The sequence below is a fragment of the Bos indicus genome, chromosome 13, assembly GCF_029378745.1.
Source record: "Bos indicus isolate NIAB-ARS_2022 breed Sahiwal x Tharparkar chromosome 13, NIAB-ARS_B.indTharparkar_mat_pri_1.0, whole genome shotgun sequence".
In the NCBI taxonomy this organism is placed as follows: domain Eukaryota; kingdom Metazoa; phylum Chordata; class Mammalia; order Artiodactyla; family Bovidae; genus Bos; species Bos indicus.
The window spans coordinates 6,576,799-6,600,708 of record NC_091772.1 but is presented as its reverse complement, the minus strand read 5'-3'; the positions used below and the strand labels follow the sequence as shown (position 1 = coordinate 6,600,708).

At 45.6% G+C, this 23,910-nt stretch overlaps 1 protein-coding gene across 1 annotated transcript in view; it reads right to left on the bottom strand.

Moving 5' to 3' along the window:
- The window catches only part of SPTLC3 (serine palmitoyltransferase long chain base subunit 3), a 150,035-nt gene that overhangs the window by 22,763 nt on the left and 103,362 nt on the right, over nt 1-23,910 (bottom strand). Inside the window, exons 8-9 of the mRNA XM_070800699.1 lie at nt 22,455-22,674; nt 13,592-13,718 (exon numbers count right to left, since the gene is read on the bottom strand). Of these exons, the coding sequence (XP_070656800.1) occupies nt 13,592-13,718; nt 22,455-22,674 (347 nt within the window). The remainder of the gene's footprint in view (nt 1-13,591; nt 13,719-22,454; nt 22,675-23,910) is intronic.

Here is a 23,910-nt window from a genome sequence, read left to right as displayed (position 1 = left end):
TTTACAAAGGCAAAATGAATTTTAGGGGCATTAACCAATACCTAAGACCTAATCAGGTTAGCTCTGAGAAAGGCCTGGGCTCTCCCTGAAGAAAGAGACTCAAAGAGGGAGGGAGGGGTCTTAACAGGGACATTCTCCACTGCTGACTCTGAAAATGGAGGGCATCACATGGTAAGAAATTCAAGTCTCCAGCAGTTGAGGTGGGGTCCCAGCTGACAGACAAACCGGAATCTCAGTCTGGCAACCCTCAGAAACTGGGTTCTGCCACACCTATGTGAGCTTGGAAGAGAAGGGTGAGCTCCAGAGAAAGCTGCTGACACCCTGATTTCTGCCTTGCCAGAGTCTGCCCAGACTCCCGACCCCAGGAGACTGTGAGATTATAAATGGGTGTTGTTTGAAACCTCTGAAGTTTGAGACTTCTCTGGCAGTTCAGTGGTTAAGACTCTGTACTCCCAGTGCAGGGGGCAAAGCTTCAATCCCTGGTTGGGGAAATAAAATCTCACATGCTGTGCAGCCCGGCCAAAAGATAAAAACAGGAAGCCCTGAAACTTGTGGTCATCTATTATGCAGAAATAGAGAACTAACACATTCTCTCTAGCCCAGAGCACAGCCACAAATCCACCTGCTTAATCCTCCCCAGCTGTGGCTGGTGGGGTAACTGGTTTTCTCCCCAACTTCTCCAGACAAGAGTGGGGCTAGGGTACGGCCCCCAGTGTATTGGCGATTTTTGGTGTTCAGTTGAAAATGAACCTGTGACAGGAAAAACAAAGATCAATGTGTAACAGCAACTCCCCTTCACCCTCAAAGATCCTACAGCTGGAATCACGTTCTTCTCCAGTTGGACTGAACCGACAGAGAATTCCATGTGTGTTACATCACAACGCCCCATCTCCCCATCCACACAAGAGGAAACAAAAGTGAAGAGGAAACTTCTGCAGGACTCCTGGTGTAAAAGGATATCTTGTTTGTAGGATGGGAGGAAGGAAGTGGCTACACTATCCTTTTGCCCCAGTGCCATGGAAAAGACAAACAGATTCTCTTTACACTCCTGCCGGGGAAATCGTTTACGGCCTCAAAGCAAGTGCAGAATTTACTGGTCTGCCATAAACTTCTACCCTTGGCTAACTCAAGGGGAAGGAAATGAAGGGACAGAACATTATGGACCAGTTTTTGAGCCATTTCTGCAGAAGCAGACAAACTTCCCCTCCTAGGTAGGCTTCCCCGGGTTGGCTAATTCTGCTTATTGGATGCCCTCCCCACCCGACTGTGGTCCTGAAAACATGTGAGCAGCCATAGGGCAGAGAGGCAATGACTGGCACTTTGCTTGCTAACTCCAACCTTAGGTCGCTCCCCGCCCCCCAGGCCAGGTAGAACTTTCTGACCCCCCAGCACAGGTGATTAATCATGGACAGAGGCAGCCTCTCAGTTGAGAGCCAGCCGAGCGTAGCACCTGCCATCTGTTCTGCATTAACTGTTGCTGAAAGGCCAGTGGCCTGTAACCGTTTAGAAAGCGCAGCCCTCTGCGCCTTCTGCCTCTTTCTCTGCATTTCTGTGTCTCCAGCTGGCAACCAAGGGCCAAACACATTTAGGAAGCAGCGGCAGGGGTCTTCCCTGAGCAAGGCCATGGGTCTCAGATGCCAGGGGCTCCAGACGGCCCGTTTCAGGTGGGATTCTCTGTGGACTTCTCTGCACTCATGGAGGGACTGCAGAGGGACAGAACTAACAATGTGTTGGGGTTTCAGGGGAAAAAAGAACTTGGAGGAAGTGCATTTGTATTCGCTAAACTCCCTGCCAAGGTAGGTGCTGAGAAGACCTTTACAAACTCCGCCTCTAATTATCATGGCTTCATCTGCCTGATCACAGTCCTGTCTGGTTGTCCCTCTTTATTCCTCATAGAGCTTCTGGGTGAAGAGTAAGTTAGCAAGAACGGCCACAGGATAAGCTTGATGGTTTGGATGGAAAGGCGTGGTTTGCAGCCCTCCAAACAGCTTGCCCTGTGGAGAAGCAATATCTTAGAAGTTTGTGAATGAGTCTCATGTCAAATGCAAACAGCAGGAAAGCAAGAAAACTCCACTCTGGAGAGTGAATTGCTGTCACCCAGTATACTCATTTCTTTCCGCCTTCAAAGTCCTAAATCTTCCCAGTTAGTATTCCCTTTTTTTAAACCTATCAAACTCAAGTGTAAAAATATGTGTGCCCTGTTCCAGGGACCAGAGCAAAGGTCCAAGGTCACAGCTGGAAGGCGCGGGGGCCACTTTCTCCAAGTCCATGTCGGGTTAGGAGTGGGGTCAGTATCTCACCTGCCAATCTCACGATAAAATTTCACAAATGAGCAGGATGAATGAAATAATGCAGACAAAATATTTTAAAAATGAGGCATAGCTGGATTTTCCAGTGCAAATGCGTTAGAGTTTAAGTCTCACCCTTTTAAGTTTCCTCTCCGGAGGATAAAGAAAAGAAAAATGATTGAGGTTCATAAATGAAGTTATTTGAAAGATCTTGCCATTTTATTCAACCCCTGTTAAGAATTGAATAAAAAAATAGAAATTTAAGCCTCTGGAAAATTTTTAAATAAAATCCCAGGTATGGTAGAGAACGATTTATGTGGACTGAATTCGCCCATGTGTACAGAACAGAAGCACGCAGTTTTTGATGCTTCCCAAAATAGATGGATGCTTAAAGCAATGTTGCATAGAATCGTATTTTCATATACATTCCATCTTTATATAAAGTTGCTAGTTTTATCTTCCTGCCTGGGTTTAGAATTTAGTTTTACCTTGATTGGTTTGTACCTGCTGGGTGCTGATATGATGAACATCAGAAGTTTGATACTTTTTTAGCCTCTTTGCCTCCTTTTAGTCCGTGTCCCCAGATAACCAAAGTGCGGCTGAATACGAGAGTTGGGATGTCTCAAAATAAACCCACCCAATTCAGATAATTAACCCAAAGGCCCATGGTTTAAAATTGCATGTTTTAAATGGCAATATAATTTTCTGATAAAGATGCAATTTATAATTTTCTGTCTCATCACATCCTCCCTTCCCCCAAAATGTCCTGAATTTCTGAGAGTGTGTTACCACTTCCAAAATATACATTCTCCCCTGTTCTGGCTTGACTTCCAGAGCTGTTCCAATTTCACGTCTTTTTAGTTTCTTCTGGGAAGCATTATGCCCAGGGTCCACTTTCTGCCTCCAAAAAGTACACAGCATTGGGGAATTTAGCACCATCATAATGATAACGATCTCAGTACCTGCCATGGCCTGGAATCAGGTTCTGTGAAAAAGAAGCCGAAGTGTTTCTAGTAAAAGCCAGACTAGAAGCCCTGAGCGTCCCTGTAAAGGAACAGACTCATCTTCAGTCTTTTGGACCTTGTTTTGTTTTGTTTTTTTCTTTAGCTACTTTTATTCCATTCCAGGTCAAGAGTTTATTTACTAAGTCAATAGAGAAAGATTGGGAAACTCTTTAAAATATACAATGTCTTCCCACAATATACATCCGTCAGAAAGGCGGGGGAAAGAATGTCCTGGACTGAGGTTAAGTACTGCGGCAAAGACTGGCTGGCTATTCAACGAACCCTTTCCTTCTCCAAGGCAGATGGCTAATTTCATTTCCCAGGATCCTTTGTGGTTAGGCAAGGTCACACGACCCAGTTCTACCAAGAGGATGTGGGCAGAAATGAAACATGCCTTTTCAGTCATGGCCCCTGAAAACGTCCCACACACAGGTCATCTTAGCTCCTTGCCCCAACCTTTTAAACCATAGATTGAAGTGGGAGGAGCCACCAGATGGAAGGAGGCTGGGTTAACATCCCTTTTGGACTTTATGTAAACAACAAATAAATGTCTATTGTGTTATGTGTTGGACTTCATTATCACAACAAGTTGAACTTAACTAAAACTGATCTTGTAAGGAAAGACACCATGAAAAATTTTCAAGGATTCAAAATCCTAATGACCATTTGCTTTCCGTTGGCTAAATGGAAACAAGGGAAACTCTAATTTTTCTGTGGGAAATTTAGTTCCTCAATCTCTCATTACTAGTTTCCAGGGAATGTCATGAAAACATGAAATTTCTTGATTGAAAAGGATCCTAAGTGGAAACCACCATTAAGATGGGGAAGAGGAGGGCAGAGGTCCCTCAGCATACTCAGTGGAAAAATGCCATACAGGAAAAAACCCTCTTACCTGTATTTTGGAAATACACTTCAGCTCGGACAGAGGATTAAGTGGTGCCAGTCTTTGCTGATTACTGTGTGAGTCAAATGCACAGTTGAGCTTTGGATGGTGTCTCCAGAGGAAACCTTAAGTGAGGGATTCAGCTACTACTTGGATAATTAAAGGAAAAACTCCATTTTTGCTTCTGTGATTTGGTAGCAATAACTTGAATTATCCTGCTTACTCATCTCTATATTAGATGGTGTCCAGAACAAGCCTTAGCATATGCAATCATGTAAAACTATTCATTTATCAAAAGAATAGGAAAGGAACTATACATTTTGGCTTATGCATGTATCTACCAAGGAAGTGATCATAAATCCAGTATTTGAACCAAAATAATTCTATAAGTAACCTTTATAGAAATGATACTATAATTATTTATAGAGAGTGAATAGAATTCAGGGAATCTGCTTAGCCTTAAATTTGGTCATTCAGTTTCCATTCATTCATATACTTAATGCTTGCATGCGTGCTCAGTCACTCAATTGCATCCAACTGTTTGCAACCCTATGGACTGTAGCCCACCAGGTTCCTCTGTCCATGGGATTCTCCAGGCAAGAATACTGGCATGGGTAGCCATTCCCTTCTCCAGGGATCTTCCTGACCCAGGGATCAAACTTATGTCTCCTGAATTGCAGGTGGATTCTTGACCGTCTGAGCCACCAGGAAAGCCCATTTGATGCTTAAGGCACAATTATTAATAACTAACTAATCACTACATATTTGGAGGACTGGACTAAGGTGTGTGTGACTAACATAAGAGGCAAGGATTGCATGAGACAGAGGAGGAAAGGATTGTTTCCTGTCTGTGGCATCAAGACAGGGCTTAGAAGCCTGAACAAAGGTTCAGAAGGTGAAGAGTGGGTATAGTGGATGTGTGGGGAGAGATGAGAGTCTTCTAGACAGAGGAAACAGCACAAGCATGCAGAAGGGTGGTACCAAAGCCTTGTGCATAGTTATAGGATATGGCCAAAGCTTACACTGAATGAGGGGGTGGGGCGTCACTCATCCAGCCAACATATATCGCCTGAGGCTGAGACAGTATCACTGCCCTCATGGCACTTGTACTCTCCTGGGGGAGACAGACAATCACCAAAGAAACAAGAACATAATTCTAAGTGGTGATGGACCCTATGGAGGAAAATGGTATGGAATGAAGGAGAAGATAGTCACCCACAAGGGAGGGGGTGGTACTTTAGAAAGGACAGTTATGGAAGGTCTGGGGTTGCTGGCACAAGTTAGAAGGGTCACTCCAGCATCAACACCCCCCTATTCCAAGCTGTGCTGAGTCCAGGTTTCATCCAGTCCCCAGGTTTCAGTCTGAAGTTCTGAGAGAGAGCTGGAGTAGCAGAAAACACAAGGGCATCTGTGTCTGGTTTTGGGAGCAAGGAAGGTCTGGGTGGTGGCCCAGGGGTCAACAATGAGGAAAGTGGAAGTTGCTGGAAAGCAGAAAGGACCACCATTGTTTTCTTTGATTTTGATGCATCTGTGTTTTTAAACCTGATCTGGACTTCATCCACTAACATCATCCACCAAAATCATCCGCTTTCCCTTTTCCATTGTTGTTCCTTTTTGAACAGAAACCGCAGTCCTCTTTAACCCTTTGGATATTCTCAGGGAATAGAACCAGAGATTTTGCAGGGAAGGGACAGAACACTCAGTTTTGAGAATAGTCACCATAAACCAGTGATGCTATAATCTAATCAAAATTTGGATTTAAAAGCCATCACCTCCCCGCTTCAGGGGAGAGCTTCCTCACACCAGAGGCCAGTATGCAGAGGGAAAAAGAAGAGCAATCACATTAGCTGAATCTTCATTCCTTAATCTTGCCAAAGACAGCAGAGGGACGTGCAAACAGAAACCTGGGGCTGAGGTAACAGCTTCTTCACAGATAGAATGTTTTGAATACCTTTCAAGTCATGCAAGAAATAAAAAGAATCTCAGAAAATCAGTGTGAGGAGGCCCTCTGTTGGGGAGCATGTCTATCTAACACTTCCTCCTCAGATCTTGGGCTCATCACGATTTTTATTTTCTAAAGAGCCAAGGAAGCTCTGCTTGAGGAAGAATGCCCGTATCGGCACAATGACAGGGGTATTTAGATCTAATTTGGGGGGTCAGTTACCCCATCCCTCTCTTACTGACCTTCCTGCTAATGTTTACCAAAGCCTGGGTCTCACACTGAAATATTGAAAGTGGAGAATTGAGGTAAATATCTGGATAATATCTAAGTTTGATTTGTAAGATGATTGAAGAGGGAAGCTGGTAATACTATTTGTCCTATCTTTTTTGCAGCAATAATCCCAGAATATTATACTGAGAAAACATATTAAATTATGAAGGTAAGACAGCTTATTGTGTTTCATCCTGTCAAATCCTGTATTTACATCAAGGAAAAACACAATTCATTATTCCATCCTGCCACCCACCCTGCCACCCAGAAGGTCCTATTTAAGGGCAAGACAAGTGTGATTTTGAAGAAAACTAGAAGATTCTATTTTTAGAAGAATCTTCTATTTTCCTTTATTGTTTAAGCACAGGAGATTTCATTAGCAACAATGAAAATGTATTCTACTGAAGTTGGATATTATATATTAGAAATTGGAACAATATTTATTTTCACTTGTATGTAAATTTCCACTACTCTGTCCTTTCTAGGGAAACCTTATCAGACACTCAATTATAAACACATCAAATATTGCCATGTATATGATAGCAAAGGGACTTCTCTGTTGGCTCAGATGGTAAAGAATCTGCCTACAATGCAGGAGACACAGGTTTGGGAAGATCCCCTGGAGGAGGGCATGGCAACCCACTCCAGTATCCTTGCCTGGAGAATTCCATGGACAGAGGAGCCTGGCAGGCTACAGTCCATGGGGTCGCAAAGAGTCAGAGGTGACTGAGTGACTAACAATTTCACTTTTTTACGATAGCAAAAGTGGCTTTGTGATTCACAGAGTTGGTGAATTCCATCAGCCTAGCACTGAAGTAACAGCAGGAAAAGTTGATGAAATCACAGAGATCCTTTTTTCAACAGCCATGCTGGTGAGACAAGGATGTGTTAGCCAATGGAGCAATCCATTGTGTGTCCTGAGGTGGAGAGGTTTCTTCCATCCCTTTTTCAGGTGACTGATGTGAGTTCAAGTCTGAGAAGCATGTTTCTACACAACAGAACGGAACAGGGGGGCAAGCATGGGCAGAGGGAAGCATAAAGAGAGCAGAGGCTGGAATTCCAGCAAATGTAGCTGGGGAAGAGGGCCCAGCAGTAAAGGAGAGGAAGGACAGACAAAGAAAGAAGAACCAGAAAGAAGAGCGTCTTCCACAACTAAGGAAAGACTGTTCTCAGGAAGGGAGGGTGAGGTGGAGATGTCCGTCCAGTTTGGCTGGGGGAGCAGTGGCAGGGTAGGCGGGCGGTGGTGACCTCTGAGGGACAGAGTCCAGGGAAATGGCCAGAGGACAAAGGCTGATAGCTGTGCGGGGAGGAGAACGGGAGCTGGCACATGGGCCATTCTTTCCGGAAAGATTTGCAGCAATGGAAGGGATGCGACTCAATGGCTGTAGGAACAAAAGGAGGGGTGAGGGGAGGTTTTTACGGGGGAGGAAATGATCAAGTTCATAGTTGAGGAAAGGGGCCAATGCTGTTTACATGGTGAGAAGGAAGAGAATCAAGCACAGAGGTGTGGAGGAGATAAGGGTCTTTTATTTACTGAGCTGAAAGGGAAAGAGAGAAGGATTCAACAAATATTTGTTGAGAACTTGTCACTGCCAGGCACTGTTCTCAGTGTAAAGACTAAGATGAAACACTTGTTCTCCTGGAGTTTACATTCTAGAGAGGGAAACCAGAAAACAGGCAGATCTGTGGATTATTTGCCGGGTGCTCATGAGCGCTGTGATGACTGAAGCAAGGTGAGGAGGATTAGAGGGATGGGCGGTGGGTGTGCAGTTCAGCACCCAGCGGCTCCTCTCATGAGGCTGATTCCAAGCGGAGATGGGCGGAAAGTGAGGGAGCGGGTCACGTCGGTGTTGGCTGAACATGCTGTTCCAGGAAGACCAGCATATGCGAAGACCCTCCTCTGTAGTAGCTGTTCCCTGGGTTCCAGGAAGAGCAAGGACACTACCTGCTCTGAGCAGACCAAGCAAGGGAGCGAGTGGTGGGAAATGTGGAAGATCACGTCAGGAGAAGAAGCCTTGAAGGCCACAGTCTGGACTTTTATACTAAGATGGAAAACAGTGGGAAACTCTGAGTGGAGCAGTGATCCAGTCTGAGTGAGTTTTTAAAAAAAGGTAATCGTGCTTCTGTGTGGAGAATGTCACAAGGCAACAAGCGTGGGGAGTGGGGACTCACTTCAGTGACCCAGGTGAGAGCTGATGGAGGGAGTGGTGGGGAGTGAGAGAAGACCCGCATCTGGCTTTACGTCAAAGGAACTGCTGCTGGATTTGCTGCTGGAGCAGGTGTAAGGCCTGAGAGATGGGGAGATTCCAGGGTGCATAAACACTGTTGGATAAACTAGAGAAGGAAGAGGAGAAAGGAATCGTTTGCCTTTATCGGGTGCTTACTACGCATCAAGCATCATGCCGCATTCACTATTCTGTATTACATCACTTAATCCTTCTACAACCTCAGTTTATAATGAAGGAACTGAGGCTGAGAGAGGGCAGGCAACTGGCCATTTCATGGAGCAAGTGACGGGTCGGGGACCGGGCCTCACACAGTTTGGCCGCAAAGCACACCCCGTAAACCCTCCACGTGATACAACTTCTGTTTCCTCTGAGAAGTGAAAGGTTACCCAGAGTTGGGGGGACAGAGAACCCCAATTAGGGGTTCAAAAAGAATGTTGACTGATTAATTTAAAAAGATGCATCAAAAATTTAAATAAATAGTAAGATGACAATTGTAGACAATGCTTCCTTCAGGGGAGTGGTTGGTGCAGCTTGGGGCTCACCCTCCTGTGGCTCTCTGGGCCATAAAGAAAACGACAGAGCTGCCATCTTTCTGGACCGCTACCAAAGAAGTGTCCATCTCTGGGCAATCCCCATCACTGAGTGACCCCTTCTGCAGTTGCCACAACTGGCGTGGGACTGCCCCCCAGCTCCCAGTCCTATGAGACAAACATTCCCTCCATCTTGTTCAGCATAAACACTGACCTGAAACTGAGTGGGCCTGCAAGGTGAAAGTTGAATCATGGAATGTTTATTAAGCCAAGCAGTGGGCTGGATACTCAGAGGAACATCAGATTAATGTAAGACACAGCTTTTGCCCTTGAGGGGCTCACAGTGTTGGTGTTTGGCTGGTGGACCACTCAATGTCCGGTAGGATGGAGAAACCAAATCTCCACTTTGGGTTCATTGTGCTGTACAGGGCGATGGGCCAGGGGATGAAAAGGGCCTCGGTGCTGGGGAAAGGATTGGGCAGCTTGCAGACCCTCAGCTCGTGTGTATTAGCTCCGCGAGGAGCCTGGCTGCAGTCAAGGTGGCTATTTGTGCATAAACATTGTCATTTCACTGGGACTGCTATTTCATCTTTGAACCTTGGCTTCAAAGGAACACTGACCTTATTCCTGCAGCCTGCCTTTCTTTGAAGCGTATGGCTTTGCCTTGCAGATTAAAGTGAAGACATTCATCAAGGAACAGATCTGGCCAACCGCTCCCCAAACTCAACCCGAAAACAAAGCCTTGAAAGGCTCCTATCAGAGCAGGAGGGGAGAAGGCTGAAGATGAAGGCTCAGAGCAGGGCAGTTTCTCAGACCCTGTAAGGCAGCTCGGGCTTGATGTAGTGCAGTCCTTTGAGCTTTGGGCAACTTTACCCTGGGAGTTGGTCTATCTCTGCAGAAAGGGGTGAGTTAATGCAATGCTCCCAACCAGTCTTGTTTATCTTATTTAAAGCAGGCACTGTTGTCAATGAGGCCAGAGTGATCATTCACTGGGTGCCTTTGAATTCTTCAAAAGCCATGTCAGGCTGAACCATCTGCAACTTGGCTGATGATTCTATCAATTTTCTTTTCTATTGCTTTCTTTTGTTCATTTCTTTGAAAAGAAACTGTTCAGTCTTTCTCCCTGCTTCCCCTATCTAGACTCTGAGGACACAGACTGTACACATAGCTTTTTCTCTTATTTTTTTCTTTCTGTTCTCTCTGAAAATGGCAATAAGACTGAAGAGAGAGGTTAAAAATAATGACCAAGCAATTATTTAATTAGAGGCTAAGAGAGAAAACTAAAGGAAATATCTCCCTCCTTGGAGGGAGAAAAACTGATGACAGATGGCTATCAAAGGGCTTACGATCATATCTTTGAATGTAACTTTTCTGGAGATCTTTTTGATCAAACAGAGTGAGTTCTGTTTGTGATGAAGTGGCAAAGCTATCCAGAGGCAGAAAGGAAAAGACTGTCGAGTTGGGTATGTGTGAATCAATGGATGATGATAACATATACACTGCAGGCATCACAATATTGTAAAGTAATTAGCCTCCAAATAAAATAAATTAATTAATTAAAAAAAGAAAACAAAAAATATATAACCTACAGGGCTTAAAAAGTCAGTGATCTTTATGAAGACATAGGCTAATTTTCAGAGTAAACTTTTTCTAGTTATTTGTCTTTAAAATAAAATCATTGGATAATTCTGGTCATCACAGTACAATTCATTTAACTTGCATTTTAGCTGAAGTCTCAAATAACTTTTTTTCATTAAGAAATCCATGCAGTCAAGAATATCATTAAGACGACTTTGCAAGAAGCCAGTGGTTCCAAACTAATTTTTTCACATAACCTGGTAGCTCATGTGGGGATGGAGACAGGTCTATTTTGAGTTTCAGTTTTAAAAGATTGAATAATATCTGCTTATTCATGTCCATATTCAGACCCATTAATTTACTACTACCACCTCCCCAAATTCAGGTGGGTCATGTGACTAGTTTTGGCCGATGGATGGTAAGCAAGATGATAAGCATTACTTCTAGGCTGATGCTCTTATTGGCTACCATGGTGACTGTGGAGGCCATGTGTTGAGACAGCCAAGCCTCAAGCCAGCAGAAGCCTGAGTCACTTCCATGAGGGGAAGTGGACAGAAAGTTGTCCAATTTGTGTTATATTTGATATTAGATCTATGCTACTAATACTACTAAGTCACTTCAGTCGTGTCCGACTCTGTGTGACCCCATAGACGGCAGCCCACCAGGCCCCGCCGTCCCTGGGATTCTCCAGGCAAGAATACTGGAGTGGGTTGCCATTTCCCCCTCCAATGCATGTAAGTGAAAAGTGAGAGTGAAGTCGCTCAGTCGTATCCGACTCTTAGCAACCCCATGGACTGCAGCCTACCAGGCTCCTCCGTCCATGGGATTTTCCAGGCAAGAGTACTGGAGTGGGTTGCCATTGCCTTCTCCGAATTAGATCTATGAGCAAGAGATAAACCTTGGTTCAGTTAAGTCACTGTGATTTTCCAGGCTTATTTGTTATACTGGCATAATTTAGCTTATCCTGACTAACCCAGGACCTTGACGGAAATCTATCTAGTCTTACTTCATTCACTTCCATCATAAGAATCCTTCCTACAGCATCCCCGAGGTAGCACAAATACTTCTTGAACACTTCAGGAATAACACCAAGTCATCTAGCAAGCAATTATATAATGCTTACCATAGATAGAATTGTTTCAGTCATAATGAAATCTTGTATGTCTTATTTTATCTAATTCTCACAAAAACCTTAGCTTATCAATAGCCTTTCCCTTATTTTGCAACTGGAGGAGCTGAAGCACAGAGAAGTAACTTAGAGTTGAACAGATCAATGAAGACACTTGCCTAAGGCCACACAGAAACTTAAGCAGTGTCCCAGGAATCAAGTCCCGGCAGCTGCTTTGAGTTCATGCCCTTAAGCACTGCAGCATGCATAGACTGGAATCACATTTCCTTTTCACATAGACTATTCAGTAAGACATAGAATCATAAAAACCCCAAAGGCAAGGCTGGAAATAACCGTAGAAGTCAGTCAATCATTACATTTTACATGGAGGAACAAAGTCACCTCAAATCCATTTTTTCTTTAGTGAAAAAGAAAAGTCTACCATTTCTTTTCAACCTAGCGACCTGCGGAGCCCTAGCGCTCAGCGGAAGGGCATCAGGGACCAGGGTAAGGGCTTCCCTGGAGACTCAGATGGTAATGAATCTGCCTGCATTGCAGGAGACTTGGTTTGATCTCTGGGTCGGGGAGATCCCCTGGAGAAGGGAATGGCTGCCCATGCCAGCGTTCTTGCCCGGAGAATCCCATGGACAGAGGAGCTTGGCGGGCTATAGTCCACGGGGTTGCAAAGAGTCAGAAACAACTGAGCAACTAACACCTTTTCAAAGACGCTACGTTATCCATATCAGCCCTGTTCTAGTCCGTTTTATATAGTAGGTTTCTGGGTACAAAGTGTATGTGAATCAAGTATTTTGTCGCTTTAATAATATTAAACAATGATGGACCTCTTCATACTTTTACTGAAATAGTAGGCTTGCTCAGGACGTTGCACTAAGCACTGTAGGGTTTCACATCAGCTCGGAGGTGGGACAGGGCACACGGATGGTATAGCCCAGTGCGCAGTTCTGGGGCCAGGATAATTTGCTGCTTCTATAAACACACTCACTAGATTGCTTGACTGCAAGAACTCCCCTAGTCATCACTGTGCCCTATGGTGGTACACAGTAGAAGCTGTATAAACTATATCTTAAAGATAGAAGGTGAAGTCTAACAGCCCTTGATGAAAGCATATTTCAAAAAAAAAAAGAAAAAAAGAGTAAGCTCATTTGAGTCAAACGAGGTAGCACATCTTGGCCATGGAGACCCAACATCAGAGAAATGGCTGATCAATTATTGTTGTGAGTGTTTTCTCTGTATATACTTGAATGAGGAGTGGCGGATTCCTACTCCCCAAACCCTGGTGAGTAATGATCGAAGAAATGAATTAATGAATGAATAGATGTGTGGGGGATTAAAAAAAGAATATTAAATTGACTAGTTCATTCTTAGGGAAACAAATGACCATCCCCAGAAAGCACAGGCAAACACACACCAGGCAGGCTTCATTTTAACACGACTAATTAAACAAAATCATTCACATTTGCTGATCACATGAAGAGGTAAGTTAGAAAGTGTTCGTTGCTTCAAAAAAGCATTGCCCTGCTCACCCTTTCTGTGTGCTAATGGCTGTTCCAGTACATTTATGTACTCCGTACTACTACGCATTACGTACTATTAATGCACACATGGCTTAATTTACAAATTGGTTACATTAAGACAAAGCAGTATATTTGAGAAGGGGAGAGGTTGATGGGGCAGAAGGGAGGCAGAGAGGGGTCTAGGAAGGAATGAAAGGGAGCTGGGCTTGCTGCAGACCCTCTTACCTTCTGTGGTCCCATCTAGTCCCATGATGAGTTTCATTACTCTGATGATTTGCTCTGCTACCGGGGGGCTCATGGATGTGCCATAAGCAGCGCTATGGGAGTGAGTCCGTAAATAATCCACAAGGTCCTTTAACGAAGGAGGGAAATCCAAAAAGAAGGCAAATAAATCTGTGTTGGTGGACCCATCTCCACACATTACAGCAGAGGACATTTGATTCTTGAACGCGGTCTGATTTTCCAGGCGCATCACTAAGCTATTTGTTTTTTCTATCCATTCTTCTCAGCCTCTCCCTCAACAACATAGAAGGTATACAAAAATAGGAGCTCCCTTGGAGTTGAGATGTGTAAGGCATCTTCCCGACCCAGGGATCGAACCTGGGTCTCCTGCATTGCAGGCAGATTCTTCACATCTGAGCCACCAGGGAACCTCAAAACCAGATGTGTAAAGGAAAAACGGCCTCCTAGACATTTGTTTGGGTATCCAGGTCATGCGAGCAGTGGTTTAGTATTCAGGAGGGTACAAAGAATGATCTAGAATGTGTCTTTTTATTTTTGTCCTTGAGCGTAGTACATGAGCTTGTGCACAGGAAGAAGTAACGGCAGGGGAAGTAACAAGATATGCAGACTAATATACGCAGCGAGGCTACCAGAAGGCAGAGGAGAAAGAGGGGATGTGCTTCTTGGGAGTAGACACGGGAAGCTCCACTGAGGCAGTGGGATTGCGTCTTGAAGAAAGACAAAGATATAAAGAAAAGTTCCAGTGTAAGGGCGCAGCAGAAGGGAGAGGAGAGATTGACCCAACGTGGAGGTAAGGACAAGATAAACTCCAGTGTGCCGTGGGCTGGAGAGAACCACTGGGATTTTTGCACCGCAGTCTTAGGAGCACTGGCTGGCTGCAGGATGCTGGTCCCTACGGTGGTAGAAATGGTTCTCCACCTGAATGCCTGATCAGCCTGAACCTGAGGTCGGCGTAAGCATGCCAAGAGCCTGAAGGAGCTCCAGTCACCTCCTTCTACAGCGGTGTGGTTAGGGGAGGCTGAGCGCTGGTGCCTGGGGACACTCAGCCCGGCTGGGAAGACATCCTCCTGGCTCACAGCCCAGGACCCTCGGGGTGCCCTTCAGAAATGCCAGTGTGCTCAGGATGGCTCTGAGTGAGCAGTGGGGTCCATGAAGCGGCGGTCACTTATCTTCCAGGATCATGAGACAGCTTAGAACCCCACTTCAGTGTCTTCTCAGTCACTGCCTGGAAGGTGACCTGGGGGGAGCTCTGCTTTGAGTAGGCCGTCTCCTCCTGACCCCCCTGCACTGGCCACATCCACGCCCACCTCTGTGCTTGGCACCATGCCCACCTGTCACTTTTCCCTCTCAGGGTGGGTGTCCTGGTAGCTCACAGCCATGCGTCCTTACCCAAGCATTTTAAGTGTACATTGTTTATCTTCCTATGAGCTAGTAACTAAAGTTAGTAGTGATGTAAGTAAAGTACCTGAAGTCACTATACACTTTCCTAAACGTTCCCTCAGTAGGCAGTGGCTTGGCTCCCTGGCGGCTGGTGGTGTGATATGTCTGCCTGACCCCCTGGGAGACCAGGTAGCTCCAGTCCACCTGCCCTGCTCCCTTCGGAATGTCTTTTGTCTGCAGTCCCCTCTCCAGCACTCCTGCTCCCCTGACTTTCTTTCCCCTGTGTTTCACACTCTTCAGTCCTGATTTTTTGTGTCTTCTTCCCTCTCCATCGTTCTACTCTGGTTTCCTCTTTAGGTCTTTTAATTTTAGGCTCTCCATTCCAGTTTTTTTTTTTCTCTCTATTTTTTCCTCTCTATTTCCTCCCTTCTCTCCTTCCCTCCCACCTCCCTTCCTTCCCTTCTCCCCACCTTTCTGTGCCCATTCCCACCCACCCCCCCCTCCCCTGCCTCCACGCTCCTTCTATCTTTCTTTCCAGCAAGTCTGTACAAGGAGATGCTCTGGACTATGCTCCATGTGCAGGAACCTGAGAAGAAGAGGAGGACAGAAAGCCTAGTCCCCAGCAGCCATTCTCCACTTGCACTAAAATCAAAATTAAGTTTTCTGTTTGTTCTTTTGTTTAGTGAATCTTATAAGCGTTTTCATCACCTGACGGAGGTGGTATCCGTCACTGACCACATGGTATCCAAGAAGTTCACTTTGGAGCATGGAGGATGCGGGGGAGCATCAGGGAGAAAGAGGTGGTCATTTTCCAGAGGAGCTGCAGCCAGGCTGTTCTTCATGCTCCTCTAAGAGCAGAAGCAGGGGTTTTCTTTCTCTACTGAAAGCTGGTACCTCCCAGCAGGATGCTGGGTGGGATGCAGGAAAAGGGATGATGTGGGCTCCTGTGGTCCAGGAAGGAGAGTTTTGAGGAGGTGACTTGGCCTTAAAGGATGAGTAGATTTGGATAGTTGCAGATGAGGGGAGAGGCGTGGACATGGGCTAAAATTAGGGATAAAGATGGTATGTTAATCGGCACAGGATGGAGGAGCCAAATGAAGGCAGATGGAAAAGCTAGTGCCTCCAAGAAAGGTAATGAGGGGTTGTTCCCTCCAGGGCAGGTCTGACCTCAGAGTTACGAGATAGGCTCTGGAGCCTGGATCACTTAGGTTCAAATCCTGGCTCTGCCACTTGCTGATATGAGACCATGGGCAAATCACTAAGCTTCTCTGTGCCTTAGTTTTCTTCTCTGAGAAATGGGACAACAGTTGTACTTTTTTCAGAGTCATTATGAGGATTAGAGCTAACATATACATGGTGCTTAGAAAAGCATCTGCTGCATAGTGAGTATCTGGTGCTGTTGGTGGCTATTGTTAATGGATGGCCAGCTCGGAGAGTCTGAACACTTGGAGCATGAGGTGGGAGGAGGGGGCAAAAACCAGATACTTGGTGTGTCTTTATCCCAGCCTCCTCGTCCAGCAGAGGGTCATGCTGTATGCTTATGCCTCCACACATTGGTAGATCTGGGCATCAAAGATTTGCACCCCAACACTTCTCCCATCCTTATTGGGTGGTAACAGTGAGAGTGCAAAGAAAGGAAAAGAGGCATTTCAAAGAAGGGAGAATCTAGACCTGATGAAACAGTGCTTCACTACAGAGATGGATAGACCCAAAGCCAATATCCATGGGCTGCTTGAGGCTCCATTGTAAGAATTTTAAATGTATTTCACATGCATAATTACCTACAGTAACTCATTTTAGCTTCTCAGTAGCACTATAAGTTAGGTACTATTTTGATCTCTACTTTATAGGTGGGGTCACTGTGTTAAGGAACAGATCAGAACATTATCCCACCAAAAAGTGGCTCGATAACAAGGATTTGTACCCAAAGAGTCTGGCTCTAGAGTTCCCCCTTCTCCCACCCTTTAGCATCAGGTTATATTACTTCTTCAGAGCAGAGGAGCTGGCTTGGTATGGTGATGGGGAGGCCCTGGGGAGTGCAGAGAAGACTGTTCATCGCTACTCACGTGGTGTTTCCCCTAATCACAGAGACTGCACCCTGGCGGGAGGTGAGGAAGGGGAGAATTTCTAATACACACACCTGTTCACAGTTCTAAACCATGGATTGAATTGTATCAATCTCAAAATGTGTCCTGTATATTCCTCTTATTTCTCCAAAGAGACTGGGACCTCCTTGAGAGTAGCAAACAGAGTTACAGACTTTATTATATACTCTCTTAAAATCTGTAGTGGTGAGTATGTTGCAGGGGTCTGGTAGATACTGATGGTCTAATGGAAATCAGGAGGGTTTTAGGGACCAAGGAAGGATGCTGAGGGTCCCTGAGGTTCAGTCAGGGGGTACAAAGCTGTATTCTTAGGAACTAGTCTAGCAATATTCTCTTAGCTTTGGTGCATCACTGACAAAGATCAAAGAAGCGAAACAAAGCTGGCTTTGCCTCCTAAAGGTGCGTCCTCAGTCCTCAATTTCCCTCACGAGTTGAGAAATTTCACAAAACCAAGGTCACGTGCATCCTAAGTTTGAGTAAGTGCCTCATCGGCACAGTATCACTTCCTTTTAAGAGAAAGACCGTCTTGTCCACAATCTTATTTCTTTCAGACTGAGTCTACCTTCTCAGAGTCTGAGTGTGTGGATGGAAGTTAGCTTGCTTGTGCTCTTCAGAGAGGGGAGCTCCCGGGGGCACCTCAGCAGAGCATCTTCAGGGCAGCCTTGGCTCCTGGTTTCCAATTTGCTCCTATCACTCGCGCACTGGATGCCATGAGCCCTGAATGAAGAGTTGGCTTCGGTCCTAGGCAAGGAGAGTCTGGGCTGTGTTTTCCCTCAGGGAGGGTTAGAGGTCTTCTCAGACTGAGATTTCCAAGACCATTAGGAAGTACAAAACCCTGAACCTGGAGTTCAAGGACAAGAGTGGTTTTTCTGAGGAAGTCGGACAGGAGGCTCTTAGGGTAAACATCTTGGCATTCATTCCATGACCTCCATCTGCTTCAAAGGGCTGTTAATTCCAGCCAGGGCTGAGCATGCAGAGCAGAGCTGGCTTCCGCCTTTGGTGCCAGGCTTCTGGGCTAATGTTCACACCAAACTCAGCTGCTCTCCCTCGGCCCCTCCTCCAGAATCCCAGCCCTGCACCCTATCAGCCCTGAGGGTCACCTTTGCTGCATTCAGTTGCAAATCTCTGGTTTCATGGAGGCTGTGAAAGCCCGTGGTCAGCTCCAGGCATGCAAGAGGACACGGGATCTGTGCCTGAGAGAAATCTGGACCCCAGAAGCTGGGGTCTGTGCTGTTGACCCCATCTCCTCAGCAACTGGGTCAATGCAAATTAAAAAAATAAGGAAACCAGCCCCATCAGCTCAGGCTTTCTTCAAAGAAGAAGGGAGGGAGCTCTGACAGGTGGAGAGAGGTACCTGACATTTCACCTGAAGTTCTTGAAAGGATAGAAAGCTTCAGTGTGGGTTGTTCATGGCTCAGCTACAGCAGCTCCGAACTCACAGTGGGCAAAACAGTGAAACCCAGCTGGCTCTTGAGAGACAGTTTTAGCAGTTTCCCTGGGGTCAGGAGAGTTGGTTGGGCCAAGGCAGACATGAATTTCTAGGACATTTTGTTACTGGAAGGCTGGGATGAAGACAAAATCTCTACTCTCTGAGGTTGTATCTTAGCACCAAAGCAATTTTTCTCTTGTGTGTTTCCAAATATTTTTTCTTCTGTGACACATCTGGTTGCTAATGCATGCACTTCTGACCTTGACCTGCTCCATAAAGATTTCTGGAGCCTCCTAGAAACTGTTATTAAGATTACAGTCCCTGCACATTGGCATTTAAAAAGAGAGTTAAGACCCAGAGAGTTTTATCGTTTTCTAGATTTTGGGACCCAAGTGGTTATTTCACCTTTCAAGATTTACTAGGAAGCCCAGGAACATAGTGAACTTGAAATTATCAATAATTCAGAAAAATGTAAAGTCCTAGTGTGTACACTTTAACTTGTTTATGGTTAGTTTTGTTGCCTTTGTAGAATTTAATATCTAGAATGTTGGATATTTTGTAATACTTCCTCGAATTGAGATATCTATTTAAAAATATTCAGAAAAACGTATGTAACATGAAACTCTGAAAACTGAATTCGAATTATTTAAACAGATACTAGAAAGATTTTTTTCCCAAAGATTTTCAGCATTTGCCCAATCCTATGTCCTATCAATTAAAAAACAAATTCAAAGTGAAAATTCTTCACAAAATTCTTCAAAGTCCAGAGGAATTAAAATCCATGATTTAAATGGAAACTATACATAATTTAAAATTAACATAATTTAACAAGTTAAAGGCACAGAGGAGCAGATACTAAGTACGATTAACTCATGAGCTCATTAGGCTGGAAGGAAACCAGCCTGTGACCTGCATTTGTCACAGGCTCACCAAAATGACTCCAGGCAGGTGTTTTTATCTGTACTGTGCTGTGCTTAGTCGGGTAAGACTCTTTGGGACAGGCTCCTCTGTCCATGGGATTCTCCAGGCCAGAATACTGGAGTGGGTAGCCTTTCCCGTCTCCAGGGGATCTTCCCAACCCAGGGATCGAACCCAGGTCTCCCACATTGCAGGCGGATTCTTTACCGTCAGAGCCACCAGGGAATCCCAAGAATACTGGAGTAGGGTAGCCTATCCCATCTCCAGGGGATCTTCCCGACCCAGGACTCAAACTGGGACCTGCTGCGTTGCAGGTGAATTCTTTACCGGACTGAATTTTAAATCATCAGGGAACAACACTAGACACTCTCTCTGCTGTTGCTGCTGCTGAGTCGCTTCAGTCGTGTCCGACCCTGTGCGACCCCATAGACGGCAGCCCACCAGGCTCCCCCGTCCCTGGGATTCTCCAGGCAAGAACACTGGAGTGGGTTGCCATTTCAGGCCTCATATCCTGCTCACCCTCCACGCCTTGAAAACTGCCCGGTGTTTTCTTGGTTTTTCATCTTCCCGGTTCAGGGCTAACGGGTCTCTGCCAAACACTCTCTAATTCTCGCTGCCACCTAGCGGTAAATTCAGAGACTGCAGTGTAAAATAGAGGGAGAAGGGGGAAGGAGCGGGATGAGACATCCTTCTGGTTCAAAGTATGCCAAGAAGCTGTTTTTTAAAGAACAAAAACTGATCCACATATTTTTCTTCTTCCTGATTAAGGCAAATACTAAATATTAATGATTTTTACAATGGCTCCGTATCTACCGCAGATCAACAGAAGGTAGGTAGGCAAGAGCAAATACACTTTAAAAACAGTCCGCCTGCCTTCAGGACGGGAAGTATGTGAGAGAGCGTACTGAGCTGGGCGTGAACTGGCAATCAGGAGCCTCTGTTTCCAGCGGGTAACCACATGCAGGAACTCTAAGGGGGAACATGATGACAGCTGCCGAACTTGACAGCATTTCAAGGATCCGCTCACTTCAGTTTATTCAGGTTCCCTCGGCTCAGGAAACAGAGTTACTCTTGGTGAAAAATCTTGTAGCTCAGAACTGCTGCTAAAGTCATCACAAACTGCAAGCTCACAAAACGAAGTAGCCTGGGCGAGGGCTCACCTACATTTAGGACCCTCTGACCCCATGGGAGCCTGGTGGGCTGCCGTCTCAGGGGTCGCACAGAGTCAGACATGACTGAAGCGACTTAGCAGCGGCAGCAGACCCCATGGCTTCGACAGTCGAGGAAGGGAACGTCGAGCCTCGCGCTAGACTTTAGCTGAATTCTGTAAGATCCTGGGCATTCCCTATGTTTTCAGTACCCCTCGATGAATTCCCGCAGGCCTGTGGAAGGAGGCTGAACAGCAGTGCTTTGAGCTCAGATGAAAGTGGCGCTTTTGGGAGGGCGAAGGTCACGGGGAGCTCTGAACATTTTTAGCGTTTATGCAGCGTCTCATGGCAGGGTGGGTTGCGCGCAGTAAAATCTGCCGTTTTAAATCATGGGCTTTCCGCACCCGGACTGTGTTCAGCTGTCCTCCCTGGTTTGTCTAGCTGGTTTACCAGGAGTCTGAGCTCCTATTCCTGTTGGTGACAGTGAGGAGGAATCGGGAGTTTTAGAGAAGCCACAGGCCATCTGCATACACTGCTGTGCCCTCCCCGGGGGAGCCAACGCCAGTCCCTCTGGGGCAGGTGTACAGCTGGAGGAGAGAACCATCAGGGCTCTGGTAAAACTGTTGTATGATGGAGCAGAGAACTGGCTTTTTGAGCCCTGAAAGTCAGGTTTTAATATTTCATTTTCTTCCTCTCTTCTTCCCTCTTCTTTTAAAACCTTTTCAAAAATTTGTTTCATTTTGGTGACCTCCTGGGTGATGTTGGCAGTGGAATGACAGGGATAACACTTAGTCTAATTCCATCAGCTCAGAATCTTCAGTCACACAAATAAGATATGAGAGGATGACAAGATTAGACTCATGGCTTATCCAAGACTGTGGGAGAGAATTACTTGGCAGAGAAAAATCTCTTATGGACCTAGAGACTGTCATACAGAGTGAAAGAAGTCAGAAAGAGAAAAACAAATATTGCATAATCTCTTATATGTGGAATCTAGGGAAAAGGTACAGATGAACTTATTTGCAAAGCAGAAATAGAGACACAGATGAGAGAACAAACATGTGGATGCCAAGGCGGGCAAAGGTGGGTGGAATGAATTGGGGAATTGGGATTGGCATATATACATTCTTGATACTATTAATATGTATTAAGTAGATAACCAATGAGAATACACCGGGTAGCACAGGGAATTCTACTCGGTGCTCTGTGATGACCTAAATGGGATGGGAATCCAAAAGAGAGGGGATATTTGTGTCCATATGGCTGATTCACTTTGCCTTGCAGCAGAAACTAACACAACATGGCAAAGCAACTATATTTCAATAAAATATATAAAAAAGATCTCCAATCTTGCCACTGTTTTGTTAAAACTCTGAAAACCCACATCTTGTCGCAGAGGGTCAGTGTCTTCAACATCTGACCTCTGCCGCTGTTCCTACCAGCCACCTTAGGTTTTTCCCAAACTACTTACAGTTCTGCAGCATCACTTCTGTGGCTTGGTAAACAGCATTCTCTTTTTGAAATATGACCCACACACCCCCTCGTCACCCTTGGGCTACAAGACTGACAGTCTTTCTGAGACTTCTGAGTCTTTCTCTCCTTTGCACTGTCTTTGCCTATGTACACAGCCAGAGTTGTCGTTTCACGATCACAGGATTATTCATCACAAGAACCTCTGCACTATCAGAGAATGAGCTCCTTGACCTTCTGGGCCTCCCATGCCTGTGAACCCATGCTGCCCAGGCCGCCTTAATCAGTCAGGTGTGCTAAACTGAACTGAAGCCCTCAGGGAAACCAGAGGACCCCCAAGACTGCATTCCCAGGGCATTCAGGTTTTAAATAGATGCAAGGAATCTGTCTCTTACCTTCCTTCCAGCTATGTAACCTCCTGCGGCTCCAAAGCTTTTGGTGAATGTGCCCATATATACATCAATATCTCTGGGGTCTAGTCCAAAGAACTCCACCACACCCCGGCCGGTGGGGCCCACGGACCCAATACTGTGAGCTTCATCCATGTAGAGATAAGCCTTGTATTTCTTCTTCAGAGCCACGATATCGGGCAGATGCACGATGGAACCTTCCATGCTAGGGCAAAAGAACAAATGCTTGTCAGCAGTGAGCACCCGCCAGGGAGGCTCTGTGTCACTCTCCCTTTCTGCCCTGATACCAAACAGGGATAACTGGGCAAATTTTATTTGGTGGAGACGTGCTCTCAATCTTGTAAGGCTGCTCTGGTTTCGTTTCACTGGGGGGAAATTAATATACATTCAATGGATTTAAGTGCTTTGAGTTGTTAAAGCTAATTCCCAAGTAAATACTTAGCTCACTGTGCTATTAATTAGCTTATTTGTAAAGTCAACTAGCATAACTAGACTGATCAGACTGGATTCCAGGTATTTTGATAATTTTAATTACATTGCTCTATGTCAATGCATCTATATCAGCCTGCTACTGTCTGTCTGGCCAGGCTTCCCAGGCTATGCTTGTGGTAAAGAACCCACCTGCCAATATAGGAGACATTAAGAGACACGGATTAAAGCTTTCCTGTGGCTCAGACAGTAAAGAATCTATCGGCAATGTGGGTTTGATCCTTGAGTTGGGAAGATCCCCTGGAGAAGGGCATGGCAACCCACTCCAGTATTCTTGCCTGCAGAATCCCATGGACAGAGGAGACTGATGGGCTACAGTCCATGGGGTTGCAGAGTCGGACACTACTGAGCGACTGACACTTTCAAGAGACATGCATTAGATCCCTGGCCAGAACCCCCTCCAGCATTCTTGCCTGGAGAATCCCATGATCAGAGAAGCCTGGTGAGCTACAGTTCATAGAGTCGCAAAGAGTCGGACACGACTGAAGTGACTTAGCAGCACGTCTGACCTAAACTCAGTGCTTGACTTGCTGAATATTAAAGGAAGGAAGTAAAAACACACAAAAGGGACTTCCCCGACAGCATGGTGGATAAGAATCCCAGCTGCTAATGCAGCAAACACAGGTTCGATCCCAGGTCTGGGAAGATTTCACGTGCTCCAGAGCAACGACACCCCTGTGCCACAACTGCTGAGCCTGTTCTGCAATTCCTGAAGCCTCTGCTCTGCAACAAGAGACGCTACCTCAATGAAGCCTGTGCATCTCAACAAGCAGTAATCCCTGCTTGCCCATGAGAGAAAGCCCGTGAAAAGCAGTGAAGACCTAGCGCAGCCATAAATAAATTAAAAAAATTATTTTTAAAAGAGAAGATCAGCACCGAAGTTACAGGGAAAGGCACTTCTGCCTAATATAAGGAACAACAAACAAACAAATAAAAAACACACAGAAGAACT